Below are 21,123 nucleotides of genomic sequence, written 5' to 3' on the forward strand. Positions count from 1 at the left end.
CAACCCAGAACTAAGAGAACTAGAGAACCAACCTAGAACTAAGGGAACTAGAGAACCAACCCAGAACTAAGGGAACTAGAGAACCAACCCAGAACTAAGAGAACTAGATGAACCAACTTAGAACTAAGGGAATTAGAGAACCCGGGAACTCTTGTTCTCTTGTTCTCTTAATTCTAGGTTGCTTCTCTTGTTCTCTTAGTTCTAGGTTGGTTCTTGTTCTCTTGGTTCTAGGTTGGTTCTCTAGTTCCCTTAGTTCTAGGTTGGTTCTCTCGTTCTCTTAGTTCTGGGTTGGTTCTCTCGTTCTCCTAGTTCTAAATTATCTAATCTTATATCTAAAATAAGCCAGCCTACACCTCCCCTTCATCTACCCGAACAGGGATCATTCCCCTCCCACCAGCTAGCTAGCTAGAGCAAAGGGATAACCTAACCAGAGGGGCTCGGAAGTCCTGTTTCCCTTTGCTCAGAGCCCAGGTGAATTCAAATTTTTGCTCCTCCTCCACCACTGAATAAGACGATTAGGAAAGAACCTCAGAAGCTGAAGAGGGAGCTGATTCACTCCTTCCTATGGCGAGAGAGGCTGATCGAGAGAGACACACGCCGAGCCACAGAAGATGAAAAGGCTGCCAGTTTCTTGGAGCGATGTGAGTAGGTGGGTTTGCCAGCTTGCTGTGTATCTGGGGTGGTGGGGCTGAGCGATCTGGAGAAGACCTGGCCAAGGTGTCTTCCAACTCTTGTAGGGAACCACGATGAGAGTGTTGCGGCTGGCTCTTCCACTGTCTTAACTTAAAAGAGAGGTTGGTGGCAGGAAGACAAGCAGCGTGCCTTGCTTATTGCTAGTAAAAGTCCTGCCTGTTGGGAGGTGCCTTAAATACAACTTGGAAACAGGAGATCTAAACAGAGCTGATGAAAGTCATTAAGGAGAGGACCGATCTAGAATTAAGGAGAAATTTCCAGACAGTTGAGAAGAATTCATCAGGGGAAACAGCTTGCCTCCAGAAATTGTGGGTGCTCCATCACTGGAAGTTTTCAAGAAGAAATGGGACAGCCGTTTGTCTGAAAATTAGGATCCCTCAGTTTTTGAGGGATCTGGACACTTCCCCCCCTTTTTTTTCTGAAGCATGGAAGGGGCTTAATGGGCTGAATGGCTTGAAGATCAAGCTTATGGGGAAGCAACTGAGAATTGTCAGTTGGGGGATGACAATTGGTCTCCCCCTTAACTGTTCCCCCCCCCCCTTATTAGGCTTAGGCCTAATAGGGCCACTCAGCATAAATTTACAACTTCTGATTGATCTGCAGCCTTATTTGACCATTATTTGACCATCTTGTCCTCCCTGGGTTACCCGGATTATTCGATTATTCTATCATTTATTCCATCCTATGACTACACCTTGCTTTTTTCTGAACTAAGCCTCGGCTATCACTGGTGTGAGAACGGGAGGAGGCACAGACACCGAGAGTCTTGGACTATGGTGGGACGGCCATCTCTCACTTGACCTTATGACTCTGGTTTGGGTCACCTTGAAAGGGCAGCATTTGAGACTTTTTTCCCCACCATTGAATAGACTTATTATAATCACAAGACTTCCCATTGTCATGACAGAACGATGATGTCCCGATGTTCTGATGTCTTTAGCATATTGTCTTCTCTTGAACATCTTTTCCTCCCTTATTTAATCCACCTGTTTTTACCATCTCTAACACCCTTTAATAGAAAATGATCCTTCATCACTCTCAGCTCATTGCTATTCTTTAATGTATTCAACTGCGGAGCTCCTTGCACTGCGAGACTCCCCCCTCTTGCAGGTTTGGCCCTCTCAACTATTGAGGGCCGCCCTTGACGACGGGTTTTGGAACCCCGAGAGGTGGTACGCTGAAAAACGGAAACTCTGGGGTTTTTAAAGTAGATTTTTAGATCCAATTTTAAGGGGATCCAGGAGGAGGGTGGTTTTTAATAATAAAAATGAGACTGGGGGGTCTCTTAAGGATCAGCAGCCATGCCGTTTTGACAGTCCCAGCGGGTTGGGGAGGTTGGGAGTCGTAGGAGATGCTCGGAGGAGGGTGGGACAAGCTATACCTGTGATGGTGGGAAGGGGCAGAAGAAATCGAAGTAGGAGTGGGGAGCATCACACCAGATGCATTCGGATGGTAACTTGCTCCCATACCTCCTGCTCACCCTGCTTTCCTGGGAATATGAGAGCGAGGGACCCTGGTTTCCGTCTGATATATGTGAATGCCAGGTCCGTGATGAATAAAGCTCTCCTCATACGAGATCTTATTGATGAGGAGGGTGCAGACCTGGCCTGTATCACGGAGGCCTGGTTGGGGCAAGAGGGGGGAATCCCTCTCTCTGATTTATGCCCCTCAGGCTTTCGTGTCCTGCACCAGCCGCGACACCAGGGAAGGGGCGGGGGGGTGGCAGTAGTTGTTAGAGAAAGTCTGAGTCCTAGGGAGGTCACTATCCCTCAGATAGGCGGGTGTGAGTCTCTTCTATTGAAGTGGGACCCTGGAGTTCAGTCGGGCTTGTTGGTCACATACCTATCTCCCAGCTATGTTGCCACAGCCCTGCCCGCACTGCTCGATGTCTTGTCTGAGGTGGCACTTGAACTCCCCAGCCTTTTAGTTGTGGGAGATTTTAATCTGCCTTCAGTTGGTGAGTCATCTGAGACAGTCCGGGAGTTCATGGCCTCCATGGCAGCCATGGACCTGACTCAGGTTATTCAGGGCCCAACTCATAGGGGAGGACACACAATCGATCTGGTTTTTCTCTCTGGGCAGTGGATAAATGGTCATAGTAAGGGGGAACTTTCCATCACTCCCCTGTCATGGACTGACCATTCCCTCCTTAGACTAGACTTTCAATCTGCCAACCCCTGCCGCTGGGAGACGGGACCCATAAAATGGTTCCGCCCTAGGCGCCTGATGGACCCAGAAAGGTTCTTAAAGGAGCATGGGACATTCCCCACCTCTCAATCCTGCGATTCAGCTGAGGCTCTGGTGGCATCCTGGGAACGGGTGGCTACCGATGCCTTGGACAGAATCGCACCTTTGCGGCCTCTAACCCGACACAGATCCCGGATTGCTCCTTGGTTTTCCATGGAGCTCCAGGAAATGAAACGTCGGAAAAGACGCTTAGAGGAGAGTTGGAGGTCCTCCCGATCTGAATCTGACCGAACACAGTTAAGAACCCATATTAGGTCTTATCTAGTGGCGATGGAAGCGGCGAAACATCACTACTTCGCCGCCCTCATTGCATCTGCAGAAAACCGCCCAGTGGCCCTGTTTCGTGTGACCCGCTCCCCCCTCAATCAGGGAGCGAGGGAAGACCCTTTGCAGGGCAGAGCTGAGGATTTTGTACAGTTTCTGCATGATAAAATCGCTCAGATCCGGATCGGATTGGACTCTGACTGGGCAGAATCCAATCAGGAGACTAGGGTGGGTCTTGAGAATAATATCTGGATTGAGTTTGACCCTGTTTCTGTCAAGGAAGTGGACAGGATTGTGGGCAAACTTAGTTCCTCCACTTGCTTATTGGACCCTTGTCCCTCCTGGTTGGTTTCGGCTGCCAGAGAGGTGACTAGAGACTGGATCCAGGCAATTGTCAACGCTTCGTTGAGAGAGGGGAACTTCCCCACCTCTCTTAAGGAGGCGGTGGTTCGACCTCTCCTCAAGAAGCCTTCCCTGGATCCAGACTCACTTAATAACTATCGTCCCGTCTCCAACCTTCGCTTCATCGCAAAGGTTGTTGAGACTGTAGTGGCTCAACAGCTCCCACAATTCCTGGAGGAAACGGAATACCTTGACCCGTACGAATCAGGCTTCCGACACGGTCACAGCACAGAAACGGCATTGGTCGCTCTGGTGAATGATCTCTGGCAGGCTCGGGATGGGGGTTGTTCCTCCATCCTGGTCCTACTTGACCTCTCAGCGGCTTTTGATACCATCGACCATGGTATCCTACTGCAGCGACTTGTGGGGTTAGGGGTGGGAGGCACTGTTTTACGGTGGTTTTCCTCCTACCTCTCGGGTCGCTTTCAGTTTGCACGGGTAGGAGGGCAGAGATCCACCCTGAGGCCCCTTAATTGTGGGGTGTGCCTCAGGGGTCGGTTCTCTCCCCCCTGCTCTTTAACATCTATATGAAGCCACTGGGTGAGTTCATTCGTGGCTTTGGGGTGAGATATCATCAATATGCTGATGATACCCAATTATACATCTCCACCCCAGACCACCCCAGAGATGCCCTTTCCGTGATGTCCCGTTGCCTGGAGGAGGTATGGGCCTGGATGGGCAGAAACAGACTCAAACTCAATCCCTCTAAGACTGAGTGGCTGTGGATGCCGGCATCTCGGGTTTCAGAGGCTCCATCACTTTTGATAGATGGGGAAAAACTTGCACCCGTTGATAGGGCTCGCAACTTGGGTGTCCTCCTGGATGCTCGGCTATCCCTAGAAGACCATCTAATGGCCGTGACCAGGGGGGCCTTCGCACAGGTTCGCTTGGTGCGCCAGTTGCGCCCTTTCCTGGACCGAGATGACCTTCGCACAGTCACTCATACCCTGGTTACTTCCCGCTTGGATTACTGCAATTTCCTCTACATGGGCCTGCCCCTGAGATGCACCCGGAGACTCCAGCTGATCCAGAATGCAGCTGCACGGGTTGTTACGGGAGCCCCTCGTTACTCCCATATAACACCCCTCCTTCATGAGCTGCACTGGTTACCAGTGGTTCTCCGGGTCCGCTTCAAGGTGCTAGTCCTCACCTATAAGGCCCTTCATGACTTAGGTCCGGGATATTTGCATGACCTTCTCCTGCCTGCCTCTCACCGTCCTGTTCGCTCACATAGGGCCGCTCTCCTCAGGGTTTCGACGGCGAGCCAATGTCGCCTTGCTGTGCCCAGGGGTAGGGCGTTCTCTGTGGGTGCTCCCACCCTCTGGAATGAATTGCCTACCGAGCTCCGGACGGCTCCTGATCTCCGCTCCTTCCGACGGGACTTGAAGACTTGGCTTTTCAAACAAATAGGCTGAGACTGATTCCGAGCTTTATTATTTACTACTAATTAATTATTTGGATTAAATTATGATTTTATTGTATTATTTCTTAACTTGTGTTCGCCGCCCTGAGTCCTTTGGGAGAATGGCAGCATATAAATACATTTAATAAATAAATAAATAATAAAATAGGCTTTCCTGCTTGAGCAGGGGGTTAGACTACAAGACCTCCAAGGCCCCTTCCAATTCCGTTGTTCTCTGTTATCCTATAACAGCAGATCAATTCATTCGTGCACCAGCATAGAGAAAGAGCTGGTTTTAACGTTCAGCTTGTTTTTGTTGGCGTGGCCGCATTTGGGACACAATTAAGCACCTGTTGTGTTGGATGAAGTGAGACGCGGTTACTCCAAAAAAAGGTACTATTGGCCTTTGGGATAGGTTGATATGGCTCTTTTCTTTGGGCGTAAGGAAGCGAGAAAAGGTAAGGAAATGTACTTTGGAACAATCTCTAGTCTAATATGAGTCTTATATATGAGCCAGCCGTGTGCAGCAGCTGCCAAAAAAGCCAATACCGGTTCTAGGCTGCATAAACAGAAGGATAGAATCAACATGAAGTGTTAATACCACTTTATAAGGACTTGTTAAGGCCACACTTGGAATCCTGGATCCTGTTTTGATCGCCAAGATGTAAAAAAGATGCTGAGACTCTGGAAAGAGTGCAGAGAAGAGCAACAAAGATGATTAGGGGACTGGAGGCTAAAACATACGAAGAACGGTTGCAGGAACTGGGTATGTCTAGTTGATGAAAAGAAGGACTAGGGGAGACAGGATAGCAGGGTTCCAATATCTCAAGGGCTGCCGCAAAAAAAAGGGAGTCAAGCTGTTCTCCAAAGCACCTGAGGGCAGGACAAGAAGAAATGGGTGGAAACTATTCAAGGAGAGAAGCCACTTAGAACTAAGGAGAAATTTCCTGACAGTTGGAACAATTAATCAGTGGAACAACTTGCCTCCAGAAGTTGTGAATGCTCCAACACTGGAAGTTTTTAAGAAGATGTTGGACAACCATTTGTCTGAAGTGGTGTAGGGTCTCCTGCCTAAGAAGAGGGTTGGACTAGAAGACCTCCAAGGTCCCTGCCATCTGTTATTCTGTTTAAGTAAGTGTTTAAGTGGCCTTCCTTTGTCAAATTTATCCATTATACAGATTAAACTGGTGAATTAGCTACTGCTAATAATAGAGTAGCCCTCAACTTTCCTCTCCTCCCCTCTCCTCTCCTTTCCTTCCCTCTTTCCTTCCCTTCTCCCTTCCCTTCCCTCCCTAGCTTTCCTTTCCTATCCGTTTTTCCTTTACTTTCCCTTCCTCATCCATTAATTTCCTTTCCTTCCCCTTCCCCTTCTCCTTCCCTTCTCTTCTTCCTCTCTTCTTTCCTTCCCTTTCCTTCCCCTTTCATCTGTCCTTCCTTTCCTGTCCTCCTCTCCTTTCCTTCCCCTTTCATCTTCCCTTCCCTTCTCCTTTCATCTGTCCTTTCCTTTCTTTCCTTTCCTTTCCTTTCCTTTCCTTTCCTTTCCTTTCCTTTCCTTTCCTTTCCTTTCCTTCCCCTTTCCCTTCCCCAAGCCGTTCTAATCCCTGATCTCCCTTTCCCAAGAAAGTTAGCTCTCTGCTAGCTTTTCCATGTCCCCCCTTTGCTAGAATTCACCTCCTACAAAAACTCTTGCTGTTGCTCTTCTGATGGAGGACAATCACAACTGGCTGAGGATCTTCATGAGGACACTAGCAGAGAATGCTCCATCATCCTTTCCACCCCTCATTCTTATTTCCTTTCTCCGTCACCTTTTCCCCCCTTCCTCTTTATTTTTAGTGGGAGATGACTCCACGCCCTGATGTAATCCTAGTTTCCTATCTAGATGGTCAAACCAGGAAGAAGAACTGAAAACCTTTTCCCGAAAGATCAGGAGATCTTCTTGCAAAACGAACAGTAACATGGTGGCATCTCCAGGGGTGGGCTTCAAAAATTTTAGCAAGGGGTTCTCTGCCTGGGTACTGGGTGGGCGTGGCCATGGTGGGCGTGGCCTGGTCGACTTCCCGCACCATGGTGGTGTTGGGGCGTTTTTGCCCTCCCCGGGTTCCAGCGGCTTTTCTTGTGCCTCCGGGAGGGCCAAAACAGCTTCCCCAGGCTCTGGAGGCTCTTTAGATGCCGGAAACGGGCCCGTTTCCAGCCTTCCCAAACTTCTGGTATGCCCATTTTTTGCCCTCCCCAATCCTCCGCACGCAGCCTGCACTTACCTGCATCCAAGACCCCCAGCAGCCCACTCCTGGGCATCTCACTCTTGCAAAAAGATTGTCTTGCAAAACAAGCAGTAACATGGTGGCATCTCACTCTTTTCTCTTCCTTTCTCCCCCCCCACCCCTTCCTTCTTTTCTTCTCATTAGATCAATTGAAATGAAATACTGAACAATCAACTGCAGGAGCTTTCGGAATGTCCATCTGCGGCAGAAAAAACAGCTCGCCCCCTCGAATTTGCAGCTTCCTTTTCGTCTTTACGTTGTTCCTTGTGTCGTATTATTGGAAGAAGAGCCAAAGCTGGGATCCGTTGAACGAAAATGTCAAGGAAGGGAAATGGCCTGGCAGTTTTTGCAAAGGCCGGCTCGCCAACGGTGCAATCACCCCACTCCAGGATAAACACAGTTTTATCATCACCCCTTATTTTGACAAGCGACAGGAAAATCTCGTCCGGGTCCTGAGCATTATCCACCATCAAAAAGTCAGCAAGATTTACTGCATCTTTTGCTGCGAGAACAGCCAGATGATTGAGGTCGTACAAGGAGAAATCGATGTCCACAAAGACCGCTTCGGTTTCCCATACGGCACCGCAGATCTGCTTTGTCTTCAGCCGGAAGACTGCGAAGCTCACTTCATTTCTGTCCACCCCGGGAATCCCAACCTGGAATTGACCCACCTGCCCCTATTTCCCATCCGAAACCTCTATCCAGAGGAGCCCTCTGTGGACTTCACGATCTGCATGTCTACCATGTTTGGGAAATACAACAACGTCTTGCAGTTCGTACAGTCCCTGGAGTTGTACAGGCTTCTGGGGGCCCAAAGAGTGATGATATACAAGAACAGTTGCAGCCCCCTCATGGACAAAGTTCTCGACTATTACATCTCCCAAGGCATCGTGGAAATTATTCCTTGGCCCATCGATTTGTACCTGAACATTTCGACCCGCTGGCATTACTCCATGGAAGGGAAAGATTTGGGCTACTATGGGCAAATCGCAGCCTTGAACGACTGTGTTTACTACAACATGTTTAAAAGCAAATATGTCTTGCTGATTGACCCCGATGAAGTTATTCTTCCCTTGAAGGATGCAGACTGGAAGTCCCTAATGGAAAGATTGGAAAAGGAACATCCAGGAGTTGGGATTTTCCGTTTCGAAAACCAGAATTTCCGTCACACCGTGTTCTCCGAGACTCCTTTCAACTTTTCATCCTGGACAACGGTGCCGGGGTTTAACGTCTTTGAACACATCCACAAGGAACCTAAAGACGTTCGCAGCTTCAATGCCATGAAAATGATTCTGGATCCAACCAAAGTCATTCAGACCTCGGTCCATTCTGTTCTCAAGCTATATGGAGGCTCCCTTGAAGTCCCCAATGATCTCGCCTTTAACCTCCACTGCAGGAGCCCCATACGCAGGAACTTGCCCGATAGCGCTTTGATTCGAGACCCAGTCTTCTGGAGATACAACAAAACTTTGATCCCCAGAGTGAACGATGTCTTATTTAAATCCGAGATTTTAGGAGCCGGTGACCCAGCACAAAAGCAAAAAAGTTGAAGCCTTAGTAAATTGCATCAGTGTGTGTCTGTGCATGGTTGTGTGTGTGTGTACATTCACATCTATATTGTCAAGTGTGAACAAGTAGATTCACACATGAAAAGTGGATAGGAATCATCTCAGTCTTACCCAGGGTAAGGCTAGATAAGGTTCAATGGGAGAGTTCACCTGCTTGTGTCTGTATAGGGATTCCAGACTAATTCCCTGCTTGACTCTGCCCCCAGCTAGGCCAGTCTCTCTCCAACATACACACAGACAACTATGCACAGAAACAGTTGTTAAATTAGCAACCCGGTTATTAAGTGAATCCGGCTTTCCCTATTGACCTTGCATTTAAGTAGCAATTGGTGTGTGTGTTTTTCTGGTAGATGGTGCGTCCTAGGGAGCCGTTGGGTTTTTTGTAGATTAGGACCTCCAGAAAGGAGAGTTGGTTGTTAGCTTCTATTTCTATAGTAAATTGTATGTTGGGGTGTAGGCTGTTGAGATGTGTGAGGAAGTTGGCCAGTTTTTCCTTTCCGTGTGGCCAAATTACGAAAGTCTCATCTACATATGTAAGACAGAGTTTGGGTTTGTGTTCAGATTTATCTAAAACGTTGATTTCAAAGTGTTTCATGTATAGGTTTGCGATGACGGGTGAGAGAGGTGATCATATAGGTGCTCCTTCTATCTGTTTGTATCTTTGTCCATTGTAGATGAAGTATGTGTTGGTTAGGCAGTGGTTGGTCAGATCTAGGATGTGCTTAGGGGTGTTGTATTTGTTTTGGATAGCTGTCAAGGCTTCTTTAATAGATACTTGGGTGAAGAGGGATATGACATCGAAGCTCACGAGTCGGTCGCTGAGTTGTAGGTTTTGTTTCTTTATTGTTTCTATGAAGTGGAATGAGTTTTGTATATGTGAAGTGATGGATTCTGCGTAGGGCTGAAGTTATTTGGCAAGAAATTTGGCAAGATTCTGTAGAGGTGAGCCTATGGAGCTGACTATGGGTCTGAGTGGTGTTCCTTCTTTGTGTATCTAGGGGAGGCCATAGAGCTTGGGGCATCTGGATGATTTCTCTCTGGCGATGATTCTTTGCTGGATCTCTTCACTGATGGGAGAGGTTTTTATTTTGGATTTGGTGGGACAATCTAGAACTAGGAGAATGATAGAACCAACCTAGAACTAAGAGAACAAGAGAACCAACTTAACGGTGAGAGCAGTCAACTAATGGATCAGCTTGCCTTCAGAAGTTATGGGTGCTCCATCACTGGAGGTTGTGAAGAAGAGATTGGAAGAAGGGATTGTATGTCTGGAATGGTTTAGGGTCTCCTGCTTGAGCAGGGAGCTGGACTAGAAGACCTCCAAGGTCCCTTCTGCCTCTGTTACTCTGTTATTCTGAATTGGGGAGGGGGGATATGAGTCTTGGGGGGACCTAAGGGACCCAATGAGGCACAGGGGTAGATAAGATGGGTAGCTGGGCTCGGAGACACCCAGAGAAGGATCCCAGTGTCTGGTCCTAAGCAATCACCTACAGGACGAAGTAAGCCGATCCATAATCACCTGGACTCTGTTGCTGTTTTGGAACGCCAGGTTAAGTGTGTCAAAGTAAGTGTAAAAACTCTGCCCTAAACCACAAACTAAGAACATGCACCAGGGTGCCAGCCTGGCCTGAATAATTGAGATGTGGGTGGTCTTGCGGAAGGGGGCGATTGACTCTCTGGGCTCTCAAAAAACATCAGGCTGTTTAAGAGACGACGTAACGCACAACAAAGCCCCCATCATTGGAATGTGGCATGACACCATCCTTTTTTTTCTTGGCACAGAGCCAAGCGAATGGGCCAGAAACTTAGGGTTTCCCTAGAAAAAAAAAGAGACGACGTAATGTCCAACAGAAGATGACATCATTGGAATATGGCATTACGTCGCCACCTTTTCCCCCCCTGGTCCCTGGCTGGCACGGAGTCAACCAAAAACCCTAGAACCCTTGGATTTAGCCAGGACTAAAAGATGACGTAATGCCCAAGAAAGACGACCTCATTGGAGTGGGGCATTACGTCACCCTTTTCTTTCCCTGGTCACCAGGTGGTAAATGCCAGGCAGGAGCCAGGCTACCTGGTGGCCAAGGCAAGGCAAGGGGAAGGCATGGTGATGTTTCCCTGGCACACAGGGGCCCTTGATGGGACCTGGCCCTGTGCCTGTACTGTATAGCTTTACCATTGATCAACAATTCTCTTTACCTTCCCAGATCAGAACAATTTGTTCCCTATGACTATCCTTAAGTGTTCTACCTTATGATTCTTGACGAATGTGTCTTTTCTTTTATGTACACTGAGAGCATATGCAACAAGACAAATTCCTTGCGTGTCCAATCACCCTTGACCAATAAAGAATTCTATTCTATCGGAACAAAGGAGGAGAAAAGAAACAAACACCCGAGCCATTTATTTATTTATTTTTACATTAAAGTTTTTGCTTTATTTAGTGAAACAGTTATTATCAATGTAACAAGCTGAAAAATGCAGCAATCCGATAAGAAGGCTGAGGTAACAAAATACTTTGCCAGAAGAAGAAGAAAAAAAACAAAAGAAAAATTTAAAAAAAGACTTCCCCAGGAGGGTGAAAAAACGTCCGTAGTTTTATCCGGAATTAAATTAAAATAGTGCAACTAGGTCTCACTGAGGAAATTGACAAATTGTCGTTGTGGAAATCGACGGACGGGGACCGTTTTTTCCCCCCAAAAGTGGCTAAACGGCGGTCAGTCCCAAAAGAGCGACTTGTCCCAGGCTGGACAGGGTAGGTCAGGTTTCAAAGGCAAAAATAAAAATAAAAATAAAATAACCTCCCTTGGAGCACAGACATGTCCACACATGCGCGCCCATCTCCATTCCTTCAACCGAAGGCAACTTCGACCTCAACCCGTTTCGCTTTACCCGGGCTGCCAAGACGACGTCTCCGGTTGAAGGAGCTTCAACAGAGATGGGTGTATGTGTGTGAAAGTACTCTTTTCACACATGCGGTAGTAGCCATATAGTACCTCCTCAGTGGATCTCGCCACTTGTCCTTTCCCTCTTGTGATGCCCATCTCATCGAACGCCAGCTCGGAAGGTCCTTTCCCAAAGTGGAAATCTTCACATTTATCGAGCTTTGGCCCTACCCATCGTTGGATAGAGATGGGGGGGGGGGTTTGGATGAAGAGGGCTTTTCTGGGGGAGACTCAATAGTACCAATATGCACCTGCTTAATTCACAGTCAACGATGCACAATAAAAAAACGTGTTTTTTTTAAAAAAAAGCTATAGAATCCTCATGCTTTTCATAGGACAATTACCATTTAAACGTGGATTATGCTAAGAAGGAGAAGGAGAAGGAGAAGAAGAGGGGAGGAGGAGGAGGGGGAGGAGGAGGAGGAGGAGGAGGAAGAGGAGGAAGAGGAGGAGAAGAAGAAAGAAGAAGACACTGTTCTATTACTCATTTATTTCACATTTTTCAAACCACCCTGCTGCCTGTATTGCTGAACGAAGCACCATGTCACTCAGTCTTTACTGTACATTTTTCTCCGGGCTGTGAGCCACAGTGCTTACTTAATATTGTTCTACCAAAGTCAAAAAAAAAAAAAATGTGGCAGGCTTTCCTTTTGCAACACTGGTTCTTTTTTTTCTTTCGTTAACAATGGAGAGGGTTGTCTACTTGGGCACACCAAAACAAGCGCATTTTCCAATGTCATTTAAAAAGAAAAAAAAAAAAAACTAGCAATTTCCAGTCCTGAAAACTTTTCACAGGAAGGTGACGAACGAAAATGACGGAGGTTGTTGGGAAAGGAGCTATACTTGTACTACCTCCTTTTTAAGACAGGGATATTTTTAGAGTGTGTGGGGGGGGGGTTTCCTCCCCTTCCTAGTTCTCACCCAGTAAATCAATAATTTTTTTTTTTGTTCTGAAAGCAATTGACAATCAAATCCTGAACTTCGTTTCTGGAACTCTGACTAACTTAAAATTCAGCACACGTACAATTTCATAGATTTGCTTAGTCTTTGCATGGTTGGGGGGTGGGGGGCAACACAGGAAACTACTATCGCGTCCTTTCAAAAGGATTTCATTAAAAAGCACCTCTTTTCGTGACTTAAAATGATGTCTGGCTTGAGCTGCTGCCATTAGTCATTTAACTTTAATTAACGTCCTCATCACCAAGTCAGACCAGAAACTTTTATGAATGGGGTTAATTTTATTGCACTAGTCCAATCTTTGATGTAAATAGGAATTCATTCCGGGCAATTAAAAACTTGAAATTTTTTTCCCCAAAAAAATGCTGCATTGCATTTGAATGCTGGTGTCACATCCTTTGAGCAGCTTGCTAACAATCCCATCAGTCTCAACCCTCTGTTATATATATATATATATATATATATATATATATATATATATATATATATATATATATATAAAAACATGATTCCCTTTTGTTGCAAATCAGTTTTTCATAACGGAGAAAAGTATTTCAAAAAACATTTTGGTTCCTGGGCAGCATTTTTCCTGACCGCGGTGTAAAGCGTTTTCTTCTCCTGGCACCAAAAAGGCTCGATTTTCAAAAAGTGGAAGCAACACCATTTTTAGACATGGAATTTCATCCTGAAACTCCTCCTGGTGTCCGTTTTTGCATTTGGTTTAAAAAAAAAAATTGGGCTTCAAAAAACATTTTTTTCCTGGGCAGCATTTTTCTGACGTGGAGTCGCGCGTTTTCTTCCCCAGGCACCAAAAAGGCTCGATTTTTAAAAAGTGGGAGCAACACCATTTTTAGACATGGAATTTCATCCCAAAACTCATCCTTGGGTCCGTTTTTGCATTTGGTTTTAAAAAACAAATTGGGCTTCAAAAAACATTTTTTTCCTGGGCAGCATTTTTCTGACCGCGGAGTCACGCGTTTTCTTCCCCAGGCACCAAAAAGGCTCGATTTTTAAAAAATGGGAGCAACACCATTTTTAGACATGGAATTTCATCCCAAAACTCATCCTGGGGTCCGTTTTTGCATTTGGTTTTAAAAAACAAATTGGGCTTCAAAAAACATTTTTTTCCTGGAAAGCATTTTTCTGACCGCGGAGTCACGCGTTTTCTTCCCCAGGCACCAAAAAGGCTCGATTTTCAAAAACTTGAAGCAACACCATTTTTAGACATGGAATTTCATCGTGAAACTCATCCTGGTGTCCGTTTTTGCATTTGGTTTAAAGAGACAAATTTTGGCTTCAAAAAACATTTTTGGTTCCTGGGCGGCATTTTTCCTGACCGCGGAGTAAAGCATTTTCTTCTCCTGGCACCAAAAAGGCTCGATTTTTAAAAAGTGGGAGCAACACCATTTTTAGACATGGAATTTCATCCCAAAACTCATCCTTGAGTCCGTTTTTGCATTTGGTTTTAAAAAACAAATTGGGCTTCAAAAAACATTTTTTTCCTGGGCAGCATTTTTCTGACCGCGGAGTCACGCGTTTTCTTCCCCAGGCACCAAAAAGGCTCGATTTTTAAAAAATGGGAGCAACACCATTTTTAGACATGGAATTTCATCCCAAAACTCATCCTGGGGTCCGTTTTTGCATTTGGTTTTAAAAAACAAATTGGGCTTCAAAAAACATTTTTTTCCTGGGAAGCATTTTTCTGACCGCGGAGTCACGCGTTTTCTTCCCCAGGCACCAAAAAGGCTCGATTTTTAAAAAGTGGGACCAACACCATTTTTAGACATGGAATTTCATCCCAAAACTCATCCTGGGGTCCGTTTTTTGAAGCCAAATTTTTTTTTTGAAACCAAATGAAAAAACGGACACCAGGATGAGTTTCAGGATTAAATTCCATGTCTAAAAATGGTGTTGCTTCAACTTTTTAAAAATCAAGCCTTTTTGGTGCCAGGAGAAGAAAAGGCTTTACTCCACGGTCGGGAAAAATCCTGCCCAGGAACCAAAATGTTTTTTGAAGCCAAATTTTTTTTTTGAAACCAAATACAAAAACGGACACCAGGATGAGTTTCCTGATGAAATTCCATGTCTAAAAATGGTGTTGCTTCAACTTTTTAAAAATCAAGCCTTTTTGGTGCCAGGAGAAGAAAAGGCTTTACTCCACGGTCAGGAAAAATCCTGCCCAGGAACCAAAATGTTTTTTGAAGCCAAATTTTTTTTTTGAAACCAAATACAAAAATGGACACCAGGATGAGTTTCCTGATGAAATTCCATGTCTAAAAATGGTGTTGCTTCAACTTTTTAAAAATCAAGCCTTTTTGGTGCCAGGAGAAGAAAAGGCTTTACTCCGCGGTCAGGAAAAATCCTGCCCAGGAACCAAAATGTTTTTTGAAGCCAAATTTTTTTTTTTGAAACCAAATGCAAAAACGGACACCAGGATGAGTTTCCTGATGAAATTCCATGTCTAAAAATGGTGTTGCTTCAACTTTTTAAAAATCGAGCCTTTTTGGTGCCAGGAGAAGAAAAGGCTTTACTCCACGGTCAGGAAAAATCCTGCCCAGGAACCAAAATGTTTTATGAAGCCAAATTTTTTTTTTGAAACGAAATGCAAAAACGGACACCAGGATGAGTTTCCTGATGAAATTCCATGTCTAAAAATGGTGTTGCTTCAACTTTTTAAAAATCAAGCCTTTTTGGTGCCAGGAGAAGAAAAGGCTTTACTCCACGGTCAGGAAAAATCCTGCCCAGGAACCAAAATGTTTTTTGAAGCCAAATTTTTTTTTTGAAACCAAATACAAAAACGGACACCAGGATGAGTTTCCTGATGAAATTCCATGTCTAAAAATGGTGTTCCTTCATCTTTTTAAAAATCGAGCCTTTTTGGTGCCAGGAGAAGAAAAGGCTTTACTCCACGGTCAGGAAAAATCCTGCCCAGGAACCAAAATGTTTTTTGAAGCCAAATTTTTTTTTTGAAACCAAATGCAAAAACGGACACCAGGATGAGTTTCCTGATGAAATTCCATGTCTAAAAATGGTGTTGCTTCAACTTTTTAAAAATCAAGCCTTTTTGGTGCCAGGAGAAGAAAAGGCTTTACTCCGCGGTCAGGAAAAATGCTGCCCAGGAACCAAAATGTTTTTTGAAGCCAAATTTTTTTTTTGAAACCAAATGCAAAAACGGACACCAGGATGAGTTTCCTGATGAAATTCCATGTCTAAAAATGGTGTTGCTTCAACTTTTTAAAAATCAAGCCTTTTTGGTGCCAGGAGAAGAAAAGGCTTTACTCCACGGTCAGGAAAAATCCTGCCCAGGAACCAAAATGTTTTTTGAAGCCAAATTTTTTTTTTGAAACCAAATGCAAAAACGGACACCAGGATGAGTTTCCTGATGAAATTCCATGTCTAAAAATGGTGTTGCTTCAACTTTTTAAAAATCAAGCCTTTTTGGTGCCAGGAGAAGAAAAGGCTTTACTCCACGGTCAGGAAAAATCCTGCCCAGGAACCAAAATGTTTTTTGAAGCCAAATTTTTTTTTTCAAACCAAATGCAAAAACGGACACCAGGATGAGTTTCAGGATGAAATTCCATGTCTAAAAATGGTGTTGCTTCAACTTTTTAAAAATCAAGCCTTTTTGGTGCCAGGAGAAGAAAAGGCTTTACTCCACGGTCAGGAAAAATCCTGCCCAGGAACCAAAATGTTTTTTGAAGCCAAATTTTTTTTTTGAAACCAAATACAAAAACGGACACCAGGATGAGTTTCCTGATGAAATTCCATGTCTAAAAATGGTGTTGCTTCAACTTTTTAAAAATCAAGCCTTTTTGGTGCCAGGAGAAGAAAAGGCTTTACTCCACGGTCAGGAAAAATCCTGCCCAGGAACCAAAATGTTTTTTGAAGCCAAATTTTTTTTTTGAACCCAAATGCAAAAACGGACACCAGGATGAGTTTCCTGATGAAATTCCATGTCTAAAAATGGTGTTGCTTCAACTTTTTAAAAAACAAGCCTTTTTGGTGCCAGGAGAAGAAAAGGCTTTACTCCATGGTCAGGAAAAATCCTGCCCAGGAACCAAAATGTTTTTTGAAGCCAAATTTTTTTTTTGAAACCAAATGCAAAAACGGACACCAGGATGAGTTTCAGGATGAAATTCCATGTCTAAAAATGGTGTTGCTTCAACTTTTTAAAAATCAAGCCTTTTTGGTGCCAGGAGAAGAAAAGGCTTTACTCCACGGTCAGGAAAAATCCTGCCCAGGAACCAAAATGTTTTTTGAAGCCAAATTATTTTTTTGAAACCAAATGCAAAAACGGACACCAGGATGAGTTTCCTGATGAAATTCCATGTCTAAAAATGGTGTTGCTTCAACTTTTTAAAAATCAAGCCTTTTTGGTGCCAGGAGAAGAAAAGGCTTTACTCCACGGTCAGGAAAAATCCTGCCCAGGAACCAAAATGTTTTTTGAAGCCAAATTTTTTTTTTGAAACCAAATACAAAAACGGACACCAGGATGAGTTTCCTGATGAAATTCCATGTCTAAAAATGGCGTTGCTTCAACTTTTTAAAAATCAAGCGTTTTTGGTGCCAGGAGAAGAAAAGGCTTTACTCCACGGTCAGGAAAAATCCTGCCCAGGAACCAAAATGTTTTTTGAAGCCAAATTTTTTTTTTGAAACCAAATGCAAAAACGGACACCAGGAGGAGTTTCAGGATGAAATTCCATGTCTAAAAATGGTGTTGCTTCAACTTTTTAAAAATCAAGCCTTTTTGGTGCCAGGAGAAGAAAAGGCTTTACTCCACGGTCAGGAAAAATCCTGCCCAGGAACCAAAATGTTTTTTGAAGCCAAATTTTTTTTTTGAAACCAAATACAAAAACGGATACCAGGATGAGTTTCCTGATGAAATTCCATGTCTAAAAATGGTGTTGCTTCAACTTTTTAAAAATCAAGCCTTTTTGGTGCCAGGAGAAGAAAAGGCTTTACTCCATGGTCAGGAAAAATCCTGCCCAGGAACCAAAATGTTTTTTGAAGCCAAATTTTTTTTTTGAAACCAAATACAAAAACGGACACCAGGATGAGTTTCCTGATGAAATTCCATGTCTAAAAATGGTGTTGCTTCAACTTTTTAAAAATCAAGCCTTTTTGGTGCCAGGAGAAGAAAAGGCTTTACTCCACGGTCAGGAAAAATCCTGCCCAGGAACCAAAATGTTTTTTGAAGCCAATTTTTTTTTTTGAAACCAAATGCAAAAACGGACACCAGGATGAGTTTCCTGATGAAATTCCATGTCTAAAAATGGTGTTGCTTCAACTTTTTAAAAATCAAGCCTTTTTGGTGCCAGGAGAAGAAAAGGCTTTACTCCACGGTCAGGAAAAATCCTGCCCAGGAACCAAAATGTTTTTTGAAGCCAAATTTTTTTTTTGAAACCAAATGCAAAAACGGACACCAGGAGGAGTTTCAGGATGAAATTCCATGTCTAAAAATGGTGTTGCTTCAACTTTTTAAAAATCAAGCCTTTTTGGTGCCAGGAGAAGAAAAGGCTTTACTCCACGGTCAGGAAAAATCCTGCCCAGGAACCAAAATGTTTTTTGAAGCCAAATTTTTTTTTTGAAACCAAATACAAAAACGGATACCAGGATGAGTTTCCTGATGAAATTCCATGTCTAAAAATGGTGTTGCTTCAACTTTTTAAAAATCAAGCCTTTTTGGTGCCAGGAGAAGAAAAGGCTTTACTCCATGGTCAGGAAAAATCCTGCCCAGGAACCAAAATGTTTTTTGAAGCCAAATTTTTTTTTTGAAACCAAATACAAAAACGGACACCAGGATGAGTTTCCTGATGAAATTCCATGTCTAAAAATGGTGTTGCTTCAACTTTTTAAAAATCAAGCCTTTTTGGTGCCAGGAGAAGAAAAGGCTTTACTCCACGGTCAGGAAAAATCCTGCCCAGGAACCAAAATGTTTTTTGAAGCCAATTTTTTTTTTTGAAACCAAATGCAAAAACGGACACCAGGATGAGTTTCCTGATGAAATTCCATGTCTAAAAATGGTGTTGCTTCAACTTTTTAAAAATCAAGCCTTTTTGGTGCCAGGAGAAGAAAAGGCTTTACTCCACGGTCAGGAAAAATCCTGCCCAGGAACCAAAATGTTTTTTGAAGCCAAATTTTTTTTTGAAACCAAATACAAAAACGGACACCAGGATGAGTTTCAGGATGAAATTCCATGTCTAAAAATGGTGTTGCTTCAACTTTTTAAAAATCAAGCCTTTTTGGTGCCAGGAGAAGAAAAGGCTTTACTCCACGGTCAGGAAAAATCCTGCCCAGGAACCAAAATGTTTTTTGAAGCCAAATTTTTTTTTGAAACCAAATACAAAAACGGACACCAGGATGAGTTTCAGGATGAAATTCCATGTCTAAAAATGGTGTTGCTTCAACTTTTTAAAAAACAAGCCTTTTTGGTGCCAGGAGAAGAAAAGGCTTTACTCCACGGTCAGGAAAAATCCTGCCCAGGAACCAAAATGTTTTTTGAAGCCAAATTTTTTTTTTGAAACCAAATGCAAAAACGGACACCAGGATGAGTTTCCTGATGAAATTCCATGTCTAAAAATGGTGTTGCTTCAACTTTTTAAAAATCAAGCCTTTTTGGTGCCAGGAGAAGAAAAGGCTTTACTCCACGGTCAGGAAAAATCCTGCCCAGGAACCAAAATGTTTTTTGAAGCCAAATTTTTTTTTTGAAACCAAATACAAAAACGGACACCAGGATGAGTTTCCTGATGAAATTCCATGTCTAAAAATGGTGTTGCTTCAACTTTTTAAAAATCAAGCCTTTTTGGTGCCAGGAGAAGAAAAGGCTTTACTCCACGGTCAGGAAAAATCCTGCCCAGGAACCAAAATGTTTTTTGAAGCCAATTTTTTTTTTTGAAACCAAATGCAAAAACGGACACCAGGATGAGTTTCAGGATGAAATTCCATGTCTAAAAATGGTGTTGCTTCAACTTTTTAAAAATCAAGCCTTTTTGGTGCCAGGAGAAGAAAAGGCTTTACTCCACGGTCAGGAAAAATCCTGCCCAGGAACCAAAATGTTTTTTGAAGCCAAATTTTTTTTTTGAAACCAAATGCAAAAACGGACACCAGGATGAGTTTCCTGATGAAATTCCATGTCTAAAAATGGTGTTGCTTCAACTTTTTAAAAATCAAGCCTTTTTGGTGCCAGGAGAAGAAAAGGCTTTACTCCACGGTCAGGAAAAATCCTGCCCAGGAACCAAAATGTTTTTTGAAGCCAAATTTTTTTTTTTGAAACCAAATACAAAAACGGACACCAGGATGAGTTTCCTGATGAAATTCCATGTCTAAAAATGGTGTTGCTTCAACTTTTTAAAAATCAAGCGTTTTTGGTGCCAGGAGAAGAAAAGGCTTTACTCCACGGTCAGGAAAAATCCTGCCCAGGAACCAAAATGTTTTTTGAAGCCAAATTTTTTTTTTGAAACCAAATGTAAAAACGGACACCAGGAGGAGTTTCAGGATGAAATTCCATGTCTAAAAATGGTGTTGCTTCAACTTTTTAAAAATCAAGCCTTTTTGGTGCCAGGAGAAGAAAAGGCTTTACTCCACGGTCAGGAAAAATCCTGCCCAGGAACCAAAATGTTTTTTGAAGCCAAATTTTTTTTTTGAAACCAAATACAAAAACGGACACCAGGATGAGTTTCCTGATGAAATTCCATGTCTAAAAATGGTGTTGCTTCAACTTTTTAAAAATCAAGCCTTTTTGGTGCCAGGAGAAGAAAAGGCTTTACTCCACGGTCAGGAAAAATCCTGCCCAGGAACCAAAATGTTTTTTGAAGCAAATTTTTTTTTTGAAACGAAATGCAAAAACGGACACCAGGATGAGTTTCCTGATGAAATTCCATGTCTAAAAATGGTGTTGCTTCAACTTTTTAAAAATCAAGCCTTTTTGGTGCCAGGAGAAGAAAAGGCTTTACTCCACGGTCAGGAAAAATCCTGCCCAGGAACCAAAATGTTTTTTGAAGCCAAATTTTTTTTTGAAACCAAATACAAAAACGGACACCAGGATGAGTTTCAGGATGAAATTCCATGTCTAAAAATGGTGTTGCTTCAACTTTTTAAAAAACAAGCCTTTTTGGTGCCAGGAGAAGAAAAGGCTTTACTCCACGGTCAGGAAAAATCCTGCCCAGGAACCAAAATGTTTTTTGAAGCCAAATTTTTTTTTTTGAAACCAAATGCAAAAACGGACACCAGGATGAGTTTCAGGATGAAATTCCATGTCTAAAAATGGTGTTGCTTCAACTTTTTAAAAATCAAGCCTTTTTGGTGCCAGGAGAAGAAAAGGCTTTACTCCACGGTCAGGAAAAATCCTGCCCAGGAACCAAAATATTTTTTGAAGCCAAATTTTTTTT

The 21,123-nt window shown here is 43.5% G+C and overlaps 1 protein-coding gene across 2 annotated transcripts; it reads left to right on the forward strand.

Moving 5' to 3' along the window:
• The first annotated feature begins 130 nt into the window (after positions 1–130).
• On the forward strand, positions 131–11,225 carry LOC148111803 (beta-1,4-galactosyltransferase galt-1-like). Of its 2 annotated transcripts, none has more exons than XM_087879554.1 (2): positions 131–641; positions 7,414–11,225. In XM_087879554.1, exon 2 carries the CDS (start codon positions 7,461–7,463, stop codon positions 8,817–8,819), a length of 1,359 nt encoding a protein of 452 aa, XP_087735680.1. In that variant the 5' UTR covers positions 131–641; positions 7,414–7,460; the 3' UTR covers positions 8,820–11,225. The 2 variants fall into 2 exon arrangements, with proteins under 2 accessions (XP_087735680.1, XP_087735681.1); XM_087879555.1 differs by having other exon boundaries at positions 569–649.
• The last annotated feature ends 9,898 nt before the right edge of the window (positions 11,226–21,123 follow it).

Source organism: Pantherophis guttatus, chromosome 16 (assembly GCF_059756535.1).
Source record: "Pantherophis guttatus breed Tessera chromosome 16, ASM5975653v1, whole genome shotgun sequence".
Classification (NCBI taxonomy): Eukaryota; Metazoa; Chordata; class Lepidosauria; order Squamata; family Colubridae; genus Pantherophis; species Pantherophis guttatus.